The sequence below is a fragment of the Podarcis vaucheri genome (genome assembly GCF_965113315.1).
Source record: "Podarcis vaucheri genome assembly, chromosome: 8".
Classification (NCBI taxonomy): Eukaryota; Metazoa; Chordata; class Lepidosauria; order Squamata; family Lacertidae; genus Podarcis; species Podarcis vaucheri.
The window spans coordinates 52552549-52568467 of NC_138766.1; the positions used below are offsets into that span (position 1 = coordinate 52552549).

General features: G+C 39.6%; 1 protein-coding gene across 8 annotated transcripts in view; it reads right to left on the reverse strand.

Annotated features, from left to right (window-relative positions):
• CCDC178 (coiled-coil domain containing 178) overlaps positions 1-15919 on the reverse strand; it is a 128663-nt gene that overhangs the window by 95309 nt on the left and 17435 nt on the right. For all 8 annotated transcript variants that reach the window (XR_014222614.1, XM_082234810.1, XM_082234811.1 and 5 more), the window contains 8 exons: positions 13752-13972; positions 12125-12267; positions 9528-9681; positions 7986-8081; positions 7755-7891; positions 6360-6543; positions 4626-4688; positions 2437-2598 (listed from right to left, as the gene is read on the reverse strand). Coding sequence is in view for 7 of the 8 variants with exons in the window: in XM_082234810.1 (XP_082090936.1) it covers positions 2437-2598; positions 4626-4688; positions 6360-6543; positions 7755-7891; positions 7986-8081; positions 9528-9681; positions 12125-12267; positions 13752-13972 (1160 nt within the window). In the remaining variant the exon portion in view is untranslated. The remainder of the gene's footprint in view (positions 1-2436; positions 2599-4625; positions 4689-6359; positions 6544-7754; positions 7892-7985; positions 8082-9527; positions 9682-12124; positions 12268-13751; positions 13973-15919) is intronic.

The window sequence follows — 15919 nt, forward strand, 5'->3', positions numbered from 1 at the left end:
AACATCTTTCTTTGAACCTCAGTATTTATGCATGAATTCCTATTTTCTTTACAGGTAACTTTCAATATAATTCTATTTTTAATACATTTTTAATCATATTTATATAGATAGATGGCAGGATACTATTAAGTAGAGAAAACAGTTGCACTGATCCAAATGTTGTAGACATATAAAAGTGGTTCCTCCCTTTCAAATGACACAAATGATTATTGCTTGCATCAGTGCTAGCACTGGATTTTGGGGGTCCTTTGGCAAGATGCCCTCGGGAACAGGTCCCTTAGTGCTCTCACTTCATACCTATCACTGCTTGCCCTCTTCCTCTAAGCTCTATCTGTACAGTTGCCCACAAAGAGAATGTAAGGTGCAGCTTGATCTCCTCTTTCTTGCCATTGTTTTGTTTGCTCACACAATTACAGACGTTACTGTTTTGATACAAGTTATAACGGGCTAATGGTAGGGGTAAACAGTAAGGATCCACAGGAAGAGCTAGATTTGGGAACCTGTCTCAGGAAGTATCCTATTACTCCAATGGTCACTGGTGGATGTTGACCTCAGCCTTTCCATAGAGGTGGTTTTTGTTGTTGATTTGTGGGGGTGCAGCCTCTTCTCCCTGGATGGGAGATGTCTCCATTGGTTTGCATAGAGGGAGGGCTGGTGGATAAACAGCATTGATCCACATGAAAAACAGTTTGTGTCAATATCCCTCCACCAAATCATAATGTTCTGCGAAAATAAATCACTATTAAAACCAAGACCTATCAGTCAAAATGGATATCCCTCCCCACTCAATCTCAGGGTGCTAGTTTCAGTATTTATTTTTTAAAAAATAGAGCAGTCACTTTAAAAAAGTAGTGTTTTGGTGGCACTTAAGTTCACAGAGTGACTCAGAACTTTAGGGAGTCCTTGATCAGAACTGAAATGCATTCTTTATAGCACAATCTGACTTCGTAATGAAAAATCCTCAGCCAAATTCAGGAAGTACACAAAGCCAATGCACACCTCTAATATACATCACCACTAATAAAGAAAGGCAATTTGGTCGTGAAGGTGGGTTGTCTATCATTAGAACTGTTTGAAGCACATTTTAGAATTTCTGTTAATACAAAATTTCACTATATTGCCACTTAAACATACATACTTTGAGGAAACTCAACAGTTCCACTTTACTAGCTAGTTAATATTGTTTTTGTCTGTTATACTATGTTGTGTATTTTTGTGTGTATTTATTTTGTAAACTACCCTGTGATGCTCAGAGGAAGGACGTTACAGAAATGTTAACAATAATAACATAACATCTGTAATTAAAATGTGTGCAGCAAATAGTTTTATGAACACCGCATAAGGAACAAACAAAAAAAGTTCACTTAACATCTACTTATGAAGATGCCTTCATGAACTTTGTTTCCAAGTTTTTGAACCAAAATAAACATAGAGTTAAAGACAAAGATATATAACTCTTGCCACACCCCCAGTAAGCCTCCAAAAGACTAATGAGTTGTTCTTTGTCACATTGTTTCTACTAAATTTTTCTTGGGGAAGGGCAAACTGCATTAGTCACTGCCATTAACATGCTATTTTGAAAATACTATTAGTTGTGTGTGTGCTTCATTTTACAGAGGCCATTACAACTGGCACTATCAGCTATTCTGCATGTGATTTTAAATTATATCATACTATTATATTTAAAACTATACTGTGTATACACAAGTATAAGCCGACCCAAATATAAGCTAAGGCACCTAATTTTAGCACAAAAAACTGGGAAAACTTATTGACTCGAGTATAAGCCGGTTCACCACACCACAAACCTGGTAGTGGCGGCAGCGGCGGAGGAAGAAGCAGCAGCCAAAAGGGCTGCTTTCGGGCTGCCGCCAACAGTGGCAAAGGTGGAAGAGGAGGAAGGAGAAGCCCGAAAGGGCTGCTTTCGCAATGCTTGTTCCTCCTCCGCTGCCGCAGACAGTTGCAAAGGTGGAGGAGGAGGAAGGAGCAGCCTGAAAGGGCTCCTTTTGGGCTACTTGTCCTTCCGCCGCTGCCTCTGTTGCTCACAAGAGCAGGCATAGGAGTCGTGGTTGGGAGAGGAACAGCACAGCGCAGCTCCTGTACCTGCCCTTGCGAGAGGCAGGTGGCAGCGGCAGAGGGACCAGTGGCGAGAAAGGGCTCCTTTCGGGCCGCTCATCCCTGTCGCCACCACCCACCTCACTTGGGTGTAAGCCGAGGGGGGCTTTTTCAGCATTAAAACTGTGCTGAAAAAGTCGGCTTATACTCGAGTATATATGGTAGTTACAACAAAAGTTGGACTTTCAAGTGATTTGTGTGTTATATTAATTCAAATGCCAACTTGAATGCCTCCACTTTCAGTGAAGCTTAGCAAAGTTCTCCCATTTTATAGGAAAGGGGGAAAGAGTCAGCACTGTGGTGCTGCCAGTTTTAACTTACCTTAGAATATGCTTTTTGAGATTCATCGTTTTTTTTCAGCAATGCCTCTTGTTCAGCCACAAGCTTGTCAATGTCTGCTAACTTCTTCTCAATCTTTTCTTGCAACTTCTCAAATTCCTTCGACTTTTTTTCTAGATCAGTCCGCAGTGCTTTAACCCTTTTCTGTTTATAATATAAGGAAAATACATAAACTGAAGTAGCTCAAATGCAAAAGCAAAGGAAGAAATCCAGCAATACTCTGTTTGCTTCAGAAATATATAACTGGGAGAACTTATTTTATTGGATAAAAATGTAACTTTGACCTTCATGGTAGTTTCTAAGGCTCTGTACATACCAAGCATTTCCTATTGGGGAGCACTGGGGATAAAATAGACCCCATAGCATAACCACCAGGGTAGGATCAGAACTACCCACAATTCCTATTCCACAGAGCTGATCCAGGAGAATACCATGGTTAAAGGCAGGGCTTTTTTCAGCTGGAACTCACCAGAACTCAGTTTTGGCACCTCCCAGGTGGGTGGCATTGCCATTATAAGAGAACAAGGGAGGTGTTTATGGTGTGTTCTGGCACCTCTTTTTCTAGAAAAATAGCAGTGGACTTAAAGGTATTGAAAGCCGCAGAAAGATAGAGACACAAGAACAAGGTATCCCTCCCCTTGTTCCACTTTCTGTAAAGGTAATCCATCAGAGCAGCTATGGCCAACTCTGTACCATGGCCAGATCTGAACCCAAATAGGAAAGGATCTAAATTGTCGGTGTAATCCAAGAATATTTGCAGCTGCCCTACCATAACTCTCTCCATCACATTCCCCAAGAAGGGCATTTGCGACTGGTCAACAGTCATAAAGCCCAAGGGGTCAAGGGCTGGTTTCTTTAAGAGAGGCTGCACAACCACCTTTTCAAGGCAGCAGGTACCAGCACCTCACACAATGAAGTGGTAACCATGCTCTGTACTCAAACAGTCAAACCCCGTCTGCTATATTAAATAAGCCAGGAGAAACAGGGGTCGAGAAGGCATAGAACCTTCTCAGTAGTGGCACCCGCACTGCGGAATGCCCTCCAATCAGATGTCAAAGAAATAAACAACTTTTGGACTTTTAGAAGACATCTGAAGGCAGCCCTGTTTAGGGAAGCTTTTAATATTTGATCAATCATTGTATTTTAATATTCTGCTGGAAGCCACCCAAAATGGCTGGGGAGACCCAGCCAGATAGGCAGGGTATTAATAATAATAATAATAATAATAATAATAATAATAATAATAATAATAATAATAATAATGCGGTTGGGCATATAGCTGCAAGCACGTTGTACAGCTAACTGCATAAGCTGAAGACAATCCTGTACACATCACCAATTTAGGCACTGGATACTTCATCTGGAATGGCAATAACTGCAGCCAAGGTCACTCCAAAATAGAGCGACTTTATCTTCACGTTGTGTAGCAACAGACTGTGCCCCACAGTGGGAGGCAGTATGATTCTGAAACCATAATAAATCTACAAATCTGCCTCATGTTCTCAGAAAATGGCACATGCGACCAGAAATTCAAAGACAGTGTAAGGGTAAAGAAACATGCCAAGTAAGCAACATAACTCAGATGCTGGGAGTTTCAAAAGAAAAGGGACAGTATACAAACATTATCAGATAGCCCCAAAACTACATGTAAGAATAAATTGGACAGATGAACACCTCACCTCTGATGGGTGAATGGAAGCATAATTTCCCACCTCTGATTAGAACAAAAGCTCAGGCCATGTATCAAGCCTCGCTCTCGCCTTCAAGACACTTAAAACATTTTAGAGGTTGCACTTTCATTTTCAACAAGCGTCTTAATTCATTACTGTTAAATTGTGAGTCTGGAGTGATGTTTTTGTCTCAAGTTAGACCAGGGAGTTTTGAACTCAGATGAGCACAGATATTGTAACTGGTTGTTACAATATTCATTCAGGTGCACAACATTCATCAGAGAATGGGGAAGATTGGAAAGGACTTCTTAAAAGTTTATGGTACTTTTTCTAGTTAATTGATATCAATCAATTGACTCCACAGTTGAAGTCATTGCTTTAGTCTTCCATTGCATGTTCATGACTGATTTTGTGAATATAAATCCATATAATCTGATATGAAAGATTTTGATGTGCAAAAACCACAGCTTAAAAAGGTTAATTTAAATCTATTCTCCATACCTGGGTCAGCTTCCAAGCACTTACTTCATCTCTGATTTGTTTTTTTACATTATCTACTAAGTTCTGTAAGTGAAATTGATAAAAAAATTATATAGGAACACATAAGAAAAAACAACAACAGGTAGAACAAGTATAAATTAGATATATATATATTCTGTAAATCAAATGATGGAAAATTACTAATTTGGAAATAGAATGGCATTTGAAAAATGTGACCATGGGAAGATGGAGAGAGGGGCAATACAGAATAATTTTATGATTTGGGCAAGAGTGGGAAAACTGCCCCCCTCTGGGTGCTACATTTCCTCAGGGGAAATCTGTCAGGAGCTACATGCCAAAACTGGGCAAGGCTGGTGGAAATGTCGGTAGGGCCCAGATACATTTCACATTTCTCCCTCATACTCATGTGCATATGCTTGCATGTGCAAATCCATGCCCATCTCTCTTTACTCCTTTCCCCAGCTGCCTCCCCTCCTTGTTCCACCACTACCATGAAGCAATTAGGCCCACAATACAGCTTCTGTTGGCACCTACCGAAGCTGCTTCTTAATCCCATTGCTTTGTGGATGGGGGAGGGGGCAGACTTGAAATGTGAGGGGTAGAATTTTCCCACTCCTGCTTTAGGGAAACCTCAATTCAAGACAATCATAACACCCAGTCTTGTCTCCATATCAAATAATTGGGCTCATTCATTCTCTGAGCTGTCCTTCAACCTCAGATTACATAATTAACTATGTCATACAACATTAGAGGTCTTGCCACAAACAGGACTGTCTGGTTGGTTTTCATTTCCCAGAGTCCTCAGCTACCACCTCAAAGCAGTTCTCCAGTTTGCTAGCACAATCTCATAGGAGTTCAGGTAGCATCAAATCATATTTTTAAAAAGGGCCCCCAGTCATAAGATGCCAAGTTAAAAGGGAACCAGAAAAAAAATCCAAAAAAGAATAGCTTATGGCTTTTAAGTGCATACAACTGGTTCCAGATAGCTTGTATGTGCCTTTCTTTCTGGTGGTCAAAAGCAAGACATCTTTTCCCCATCCTATGGGAAACTACCTTTCAGTTACACGAAACTGTAGTCCTTAAATCCCCGATTCTAATCCAGTTATTGTTGACCACCCAAACCCCCTGCAAAACAAGTCACAAACAATTTACTGGCCCTCTGGATGCAAATGCATATATACCTATTTCCACTGAAATCCACATCCAGCCAGTTCAACAAGGCTTGGATGAACACTGCTATATGCTTCTGCATTAGTAATGGACCCAAACAGCTGCTTATATGCACAGGCTTTTCTAACTGAACTGGAATACCTGCTGTTATAAATTGCTAAATAGGTTTACAAACATGGGAAAAGTTTAGAGTAAGGTTGCCAACTAGTCATAAAATAGGACTTGGCCTGCTTTTGTACTTTAACAGCATCTTGAGCTGTAGAAAATAGCAGGTGGAGCTTTACACAGCATGGATATAAACATTATAATCTACTAAATTCTGCATATCAAGCTGATATTAAAGTTGCTATAGTAGCAAACAAAGGAGTTGGGAAACCTGGCTCACAGTTGCTTTATTTAGGCCTAAAGAACTTAAAGCTACATCAAGCTTTAAATATTGCAAATAATATGGCAGGATGATGCTAGATTGATTACTGGTAATTGACTTACACAGAAACATTCTAGTCAGTCATTTCACATCTTCAAATAATTAAAATATCATAATAATGGAATAACTTTTACAACCTTGAAACGTGTTTTCTCTTTAGTAAGGTTGCATTCAACTTCATCCAGTTTTGATCTGGCTTCATCATAAGACAATTCAGCTGAATAAAGTTCTTGATTGACCTTTTTTAAATGATCTTCCAATCTGCGAATATTTTTCCTTAAAACCTGAATTTCTGATTGATATGCCATCCTCCTTCTTGAACTGTTAAATAAAAACCGAAAACCTTACAACACTAACACATCTTCAACAGTTTATTACAGGATGAACCTTTCTGAAGATTTGGGGGGAGGTATGCTTAATTTTACTTCACTTCTGTATGGGGATGGCACTGATTTTTTTAAACTCCTGTGTCTATCTTACAGAAATACTTCACTGTGTTCCTATTGATGAAATAAAGTTTAATGATTGCTCACACTAACCCAAGCATTCCACAGATGTGCCAACCATTTGATTCTGACAAACAGCACTGATGATCAGACATATCACAATTACAAATGCTTATCACTACTCTAGTTACAGTAGAACCCATTGTATGTATGAAATAACTCTCACTCCAGCTTCCTGTGATGAGTTTTTTGAAAGATTAAATTCAGGAAAATTTCAGAACTGAATGATAGAATCTTGCTCTTTTCACAGTAATCACATGATAATCTATAGTGGGTTTACAAAAGTTTCTGCAAAATGTTAGGTTAAAAGATCATTCAAGGTCTGGATCCATATTTTGACTTGAGAGGGATAGGCAAAGTCCATTGTGCAGTGCTTGATGGTCATCTGGTTGATGGGTGCTTAGAAACAGCAGCAAAAGGGGATTCGCCAGCCCTATGCTTGGTGCTTGGAAAACACTGGTCATAGGACTGGTAAAGTCCTTTCCAGTGAACCTGAACTCACTACCCATCCACTGTTGATCAGCAAGTTTAAATATGCTGTTGGCAGGGGCCAGCTGTGTGGTTGAGATCCCTGCAGGAAATATGGTTGATCCAGCCAGGGGCAGAGGAAAGGGATGCAATGGGGGGTGGGCTACCCCCAGTGTCACCACTGAGGGGGATGACAAAATGCTGGGTAGCACTCATCACAGGGCCTGCAGCATGCCTGAGCCACGCTGGATCAGACAACTGGCCATCAATTCTAAGCAGGAAGCTATTCAAGTGAGCAGTTATAATCTCATCTCATTTAACATTCAAGAATCAAGATGGATCAAGGAGCAAAGTAACTAAGAGCTATGAACAAGACAGCAATAACTGCGTGGGTGTGGGATTTCCCCATTCCCTTATATGTGTAAAATGCTTTAGATTAAATTGAATGTTCCACTGGTTTCAGTAAAAATAAAATAAAAAATCAACGAAACCAAACATCCAACTCAATTGGCTTGAAGCCTAATTAAAAGTCTATCAATTATTAACCACTTCATTTACCTTTCTCTGAATTTTTGTGCAAATTTTCCATTTTCATCATGAAGACGTTTGTTTTCATTCTGTGTTTTGAGTATTTCATCAAGAAGATGCCTAAGTCTTTTTTTCATATTGCTTAGATCAGAGTTCTTATTGGCTTGCTAGGAAATATTATAGAATATGATGAACATTATGAAAATTCTGCAACACATGGACTCAAAAACATATTAATTTGTATGCGTTTTTTAAGCTTACTGATGTTTCCACGATGTTCTTCTCCTCTAAATATTCAGTCATTAAAACTTTGTTCTCATTTTCCTGAGTAGCAATTTTCAGAGTCATCCGCCTTACCTAACATTAAAAAGATAGTTTAATTGCTCATTCAGCATTTAATTGCAACATTGTAAATTTTCATCATAGTAAAATTTCTTGTTAAAATCTTGAAAATGTAGTTTCAGAGCCTCAGTTATAGCTTTGGAGCAGTATAGTGCTATATTTAGTGAAAAGATAGTATTTGCTGCTTATATCATAGTTATAATTATGTTTTCTTTTCCACCCCTGTCACAAAAAAATAATAATAAAAAAAACTTGGGCCCTGTTGTCTTTTGATGCAAATGAAAAATTTGACAGCTCCCAATTACCCTGCGACAGGCTAGTGGAACTTCCAAACCAGAATAAACAAGTGCATTGTGTCAGTGAGTGGGATGAAGGCACAATGTAAATGTCTTCAGTCTATACTTCTAAAAAGGAAAGCTTGCCCCAGTTCTCATGAGGGCCTAAAATCAATATTTTAAATGGCCAAAACATATTAAACATAACATATTAAACAAAAAAGTGAAAAGGGCAATCTAACATAAAAAAGGAAATTAAGAGAGGAAAAGGAAAATAAATCCAGTTTTGCAGCCATTTTAAAATGAACATAAATGTGAACCACTTTTTTTGCAGAGGTCACAAAAACAGAACTTTATAGGATTCTTAGTATGCCTTAGTAACAGCACAGGCACCAGCATTGTTTTGGAGAATAGGACGAAAGCAATTTCTGGGGCCAGGGCCAGGCTTGAGTGCCAGGCTTAGTGTTTATGGTGCCCCCCCCGGCACTGTCCAACTATACAATTGCATGGATCTATGATTCTAAGTGTTATTTCCCAGTGCTGGTGCACTTTCTGTTGAATCTGATCAAGTGTTCAGCACCAGCAGCTGCCATCTGTATCTGCCTGCAATCCAATACCCTGGTACATCTAATATAACAACATTGCTATGGGCACTCTGCTGTAGTGTGTGATGGGAAAATAAAAAAAATAACAGCTACCCAACTCAAATGGGATGCATACAGAATAATAATAATAATAATAATAATAATAATAATTTATTATTTATACCCCGCCCATTTGGCTGGGCTTCCCTAGCCACCCCAGGATAAGGATATGGAGGTGGCCAGTGGCAGTGTGCTGCTCATTAGCAGTGCAAAAAGGACTTCTAGTTGATGGCAGCACTATTGGTGGAGCCCACTAACACCTACTGCAGAAGAGGCCAAAATTAGGCACAATGAGTCCTATTCAGATGTGTAGGTGCCAACAGATGTCCAAGCATGCCTGCTGTTGACCCTGGGGGTCTGGCAAGCTGGACAGTATTATTTAAAAAAATCTATCAAACATTTTTCACTTAGCTAGATAACATTTGCATTTATTTGACTTATTACAGGACACTTAACATTTCAATAGACACAGTGTTAAGGACTTCATGTGGCATTCACTTCTAGAGGATTTATTTGTTTGCATATAAATATTCAAAACTCACTTTATCGTGCCAAGTCTTTAAATCAGCCTTTGTCTTTGCTTCTTTCTTGTTTAATTCTTCAAGAAGTTTTTTACTGTGTGATACTGCTTCCATTTTTGCTTTTATCTTGTAACTGAAATCATCGGCAATGAATTCAGCATCTTTAAGCTCTTTCCTAAGAAGAGGCAAGAATCAAATTATCCATCTGGCCAACTAAAGAAGCTGTTTATTAACAAAATATTACCAAACCAGTCAGAATAATCAGGTTTTCTCAGACATCTCACCCCATTCCACTGCCCATGTAGCAGCACTAAATCTGTTTCATTTTCAAATTCTAATATGCAACATGATCCTAAGTATGTTTACTTAGGTGTAAGCCCCACTGAGTTATATGTACTTAAAAGTACAGTCTTAGCCTCTTCCCTCTTAGGAGCATAATTTGTGTAAGTTAACCATCAGCCACTTAGTTAAGAAACACGTCTGCTAGCAATCTGATCTGTTATAACAAACATTTGTTATAATGTAGTGGAAGTTGACAGGTAGGATAAGCTGATGAGGGAGGATCAAGTTAGCAAAACAGGAAGATTAAAGTGCTTATCAACATAGAGGGTTGTAATCAACATAGGCATAAGCAGATAGTTCCACAGTGCAAGGATTTCTCCTTGCACAATGGAACATTCTCTGCTTTCCTAACCCTCTGCATTCTCTGCTTTCCTGTTCTGGGAGTTTCCCCAAATCTCTAGAGCAGATTTGAAGGCGGCATAGAGGTGGAGAGGGAGAATTCCCTTTGCACTAGCACTAATTCTTGTGCTATAGCAAATATTTGGTTGAATACCACCCTTACTTTTTACATCATTGGTAAATCATGGTGGTGCAGAGTTAGCTGCTATTTTGTCCTGGCCTGATTTGCAAATAGTTCTTAACTGTGGTTTAATGTGAATGAGCAGCTTGCTGGGTTGTTCTTGACTTACAGCTAGTGGTTTGTTTCAATGAAGCAATGAGCTCAGATTTGAATGACACAACATGCCAAGCCTTGTGCTTTGTTTCCAATGTGGCACAGCCAGGAGCATTGGAGGAGCGAAGCAGGAACTTTTCAGCAGCATGCACCAGCATGCTGCTTGGTAGCAAACCATGCATTAACTTTGGTTTGAAGCAGCATGTGACTACAGCCACTATTTTAAAGATTTTGTATTGTTGAGGTTTTTGTTATTTTGTTTGTTTGTTTGTAAATTTCTATCTTAGTGTTCCTCCCAAAGGATCCAAAGTTGGCAAAAATATCTTTAGTAATAAAACAATACAATGCAAACTTCTAAAAACAATTCAGACAATTACAGATTGAGGGAATGGGCTATAACCTAGGCTAGAGATAGGTGGTATAAAAGAAAAATATTTCTGTTCCAAACAAGCCCAGGGTGGCAAACACACAAATGATAAAACTATTAAAATATTAAATGCATCTCCAATACAAGTGCAGACTGGGAAAGATTTCTAACTAAAATGCTTGTTGGAACAGGAAGATATTCAGTAGGTGCTGAAAAGATTACAGAGATAGTGCAGCTTCCTCCTTGCATTGTTTCTTCTGTTATCACCAGGCTGGTCACTGCTTTCCTTTTGGGTGAAGACAGGGGGAAAGTAGGTGTTGAGCGATTCTGCCTTCTATGTCACCCAATAGCATTTATCTGTTTTCTCCTTGCAGAGGACCTACTACTTGTCTGTTCTTCCTCTTGCTTTGAACATAGCCAAAGAAACTTTTATTACTATTTTTAACCTCTCTTGCAAGCCTGTGTTCCTTCTGAGCTTTGGCCAGCATGATATTCATCCTGCAACTGATGGCTACTCATGTATACTCCTCCCCTTTCTTCAGTTCCTTATACGTGCCCTTCTTAAATCTCAACTCATCTGTAAGCTCCTTTCCTTTCTTGCTGGAATTGTCTGCATTTATGCTTCTAATATTTCACCTTTAAGAAACTCCCGTCCATCTTGGACACCCTTCTCTTTGAGTATTTCTGACCATGGGATCTCACTCTGTAGTTCCTTGAGATTTTTTTGAAATGGGCCATCTTGTCTGACTACACTCAGCTTTCCCTTGCCTCGTATCATGAAACTATTGCTGAAAGCATTGCGATAAAGGATGTTTTTAAAAAGGACTAAGTAACCCTAAACTGAACACATTTTTAATTATTCTAAACCACCACCATGAGAGGTGGTGGACTCTCCTTCCTTGGAGGTTTTTAAGCAGAGGTTGGGTGGCCATCTGACATGGATGCTTTAGCTGAGATTCCTGCATTGCAGGGGGTTGGACTCGATGACCCTTGGGTCCTTCCCAACTTTAAGTTTCTGTGAAACATTTGCAAATACCAAGAGGCTGGAAATAAAAGGCAAAAGCCTAAACCCCAAAGCAAAATGTGAGTGTTCCACATCTGCACCACATAACATTTAAAAGCCACTGATGTGGTTTGGTGCCCAATCCCTGTAATCCTGAGAATGTGTAAAGCAGACAAGAGGAAGGAAGAAGTAACTTAATCAGACACAGCTTTCCAAAGAATGTAGTAGACTATATACAAAAGGAGAGAGACAACTTGAACAACAATAATACCACAAAAAATTAAAATGCTTACTTTAAACCCATCAACAATGACTCAGCTATTTGTATTTGTTCAGCCATATATTTTCTTTCCCTTTCACACTCTTCTGTGAGATCTTGATGCAAACTGTTCACCACCACAAGTTCTTCATGAACTACATCATATCCAGTTTTGGTCTTTAAAAAGTAAAGAAATTAATCTGACAGTGCAAAGCTCAAAATGTTATAAGATTGTTCTCACCTATTTGTCTTCTTGTGAAAAGGTGTAGTGTTATTTCTTTAATTCTTTTGCATTTTTCTTGGCTGCCTTTTAAAGGATAAAACTGAGACTTAAAATCCAATCCTATGTCCATTTACTCAAAAATAATCTCAGCTGAGTTTAATGAGAATTAGGATTGCAAATTTACATACAGCTAAAACTCTTTGGGAAGCTGGCTTACTTTTATTGAGTATTAGGCAACCAACTATTTCCCCCTTTCCCAAACAGAAGGTGGCTAAAGTTCCTTCCTTTGGGCAGATGGATTAAGAGGGTGTGAATAACCATAGCCAATTTAAATAATTTGAGAGTGCCGGCGTACTGCAGTAAGTCCTGTTGTACATTAAAGATGGACACATTTATCGTGGCATAAACTTTTCAAAGAAACAAAGTTACAAATGTTCTCCTCTTGACTTTTCCACTCTGTGCCTATGTTAGATAATCCCTACCCACTCCCAAAATAGTGGTTGGAGGAGGACTAATCAAATAAAGTTTGGATGATCACTATCATCAAAACATTTAACATATTTTATCGCTTTTAGTTTTGTTGCATCTAACTTTGCTTAATCATACAGGTTTTGTTTTGTTTTTTTAAATTTCTATACCACCTTTCATCTGAAGATAACAAGGTGCTTTACAATATAAAATCACAAAAAATACATAGCATAAGAACAAAAACACACACACACCAGTTTAAAAGGATGTAGATTGTTTAATTAGCCAAAGGCATGGGAGGACAGACTATATGCACCAGCACTCTGCTTGTTCACAGGAAGCCAAGATAAACCAAAAAGTCGGATTTACTGTAATGTATGAACATGATCAATGATTTTTACAGCCGTTTCAATGCTGCTTTGATAGAACCAATGAGAACAACGGTTCTTCCAATAACTTTGCCTTTCTTTTATTTTGCTTTTAAAAGTAGCAAGCATTTTTTTAGTTAACCTTCTTTTAAATAGTTTTCAAATTGCTATTTAAGCTGTAAACCTACACACACTGGTCTGAGAAGACTCACTTGCTCCATGGAAATTACTGCTGCACAGACAAACATAGGACTGCACTGTTAACTTCATAATGTCATACCTGGTTTGAAAGAAAATGCTGACTTAACCATTAATTTAAAGCCACTTTTCTGGTTGGGTCTGTATTTAATTTAGCATTTATTGTTATATATATATTTCAAAGAGTTTGGCTTAATCTATACATTACCTTTTATAATAAATCTGCCTTTCCATTTCATAGGTTAAGACTCTTCTAGATTCCTACTTTAAAAGTGCTGTACTTTCACATTTCTCTTTATCATTATAGGCATGTAATAATAATACAGGAACAAAATCTCTGAAAAGGGCATGTGCCAAACTCATTGGGCATGGGGGAAATAAAATAAAGTATTTAATCTGTTTACCTGTGTGTATATCTTTTTCACTTGTGCCATAGCACCACCTTCATAAGACAGCTTTTCTTCCAGCAGAGGGCTGTATTTCTTCATGTAGGCTATATTCTCCAGAACTTTTGCATTAGCTACATCTATTTTTGTCAATTGGTTTACTGCATCCTGGAGCTGATTATTCTTTTCTTCAAAATGCCATTGTAATTCTGAAATATCTCGTGAACACTTCTCCCATTCTGCAGAAGAAAAATAAGCTATGCAGTATAACAAAATTATGACAACTGCATTTAAAGACGGAACATATAATTTCAGCTGATACACTGTCAGATCTCTACGCAGTTTCCTATGAAATATATGCTCACATAATCCTTCTATGCATATAACAGCTGCTGAAATCGTGCCCCTGGCAAAGAGAAACCAAGTTTGGTACCTTTCCTCACATCAAACCTTCCATCTTTGCTAGTTGAGTAGTGGAAACCCATCCTGTCACAGCAGGGAGCCATTTCACGCTCCAGGATGTCAGGGTGGAGCAAGTGAGTCGTTACTTCCATGCAGAGCTACTCCTTGTGGCATCAGGCAAATCTAATTTTCTGTAGCATTTTCTGCTCATATTTCTTTCATCATCCTGTGGACCAGCACTATTAAGGGATGAGGCAGTAGGAAGGCCTTGGACTGTGGTATATGGTTCTGATCCATCAAATGGCCACATCTTGGGGTGGAGTTCCATCCAGGAGTGTAGATGGGCAGGACTTAAGCTCCCCACACCCTTGCAGCATCTTACTCTACTGTGTGTCACTGTAGCTGTCCAATAGGAAAGTCTCTCAAGTCCTGCTGGAGTTTCTTCCTTCGGGGCTACCCATAAGCTGCCCTGCCCAGCTAGCCTTGTGCTCTCCAGCAAACTCTTTGCCTGCCCTTTCTCCACTTACCATGCGCCTCCTTCAAGCAGCTGTCTTGGCCGAGGCTGCCTACCTCTGCACTCTTTCCCTCTCTGAGCTGGCTATTACTCTTTTGTCACCTCTCTCAGCACTTCTCCCCTTCTTGGTTGCCTTCCCTCTTTCCTACTCCTCTGCACTCATCTAAAGAGTTCCAGTCTTCCCCTCAGGCAATCCCCCCTCTTCCCTAATTGGCTACATCTATGGCTCCTTTTGGCTTCTGGGTGGGTTAGTGCAGGGATGAAGAACCTGTGGCCTTCCAAATGCTGCTGGACTCCAACTCCCACAATCCCAAACCACTGGATATGCTGGTTGGGGCTGATAGGAATTGTAGTCCAACAACACCTGTGGATTCCCACCCCTGGGATAGTGAGCATACAATGCCTAAACGTGACCTCAACCATCATGGGCAGTCATGGATAGCCCAACCTCTGCCATACGTGGGAGTAAGAGAGATGCCACAACAAGCCGGGGGATGGGGAGCTGGTGGTGCTCAGAATGTATTCAACCTGGGCATGGGTCCCATCCTTTGCTTCTTTCCCCTTGTTGGCCACCTATGACCCTTATCAGTAGATGTGAGAGCATGGGCAACTGTGAAGCAAGCTTGAAATAAAGCTGTTCTCTCTCTTTTTATTTCATAGCTCTGAGCAAAGTTCCTTGGCTCCTTTGCTCCTCTTGATTCTTGAATGTTAAAGGAATGAAAACTTGAGATATTTACCATCCACTTGAATAATTTTCTATCTTAGAATAGGAAGTAATCAAGAAAAGAATCGAGAAAAGCAGCAGCTTCACCTTCTACTGCAAGAGGTGAATGGTGGGATAGGAAAGAACCTAACTCTGCCTTGCTAAATAAATGATAAAACAGAGAGTACCTTGGAAAAAAGGGTTAGTTTGCTTTCGTGTTCTTTGGTGATTCTCTTACACTGCATTGCTTGAATCCTACTGAATGGTCCAGGATGTATGCAACTCCCCAACACCCTGTAAACTCATCTTGCGCAGCTCCATTAATGAATAAGCAGTCCAATTGGGAAAGGTTTACTGCCTTGTGCACCACTGGTAGTGTGAACTGTGGCTGATGAGAGCTGTAATGCAAAACATCTAGAAGGCACCAATTTAAGGTAGTTTGCCTCACTGGAATACAAGATCCAATAGGAATAATTCTCCCCATTTTTCATGTAGCCTTGGCTAAGCCAGCTTCAGATGAGCCCCAGCTGAGCTGCGATGGAATACATACACTAATGTATCTCAGGC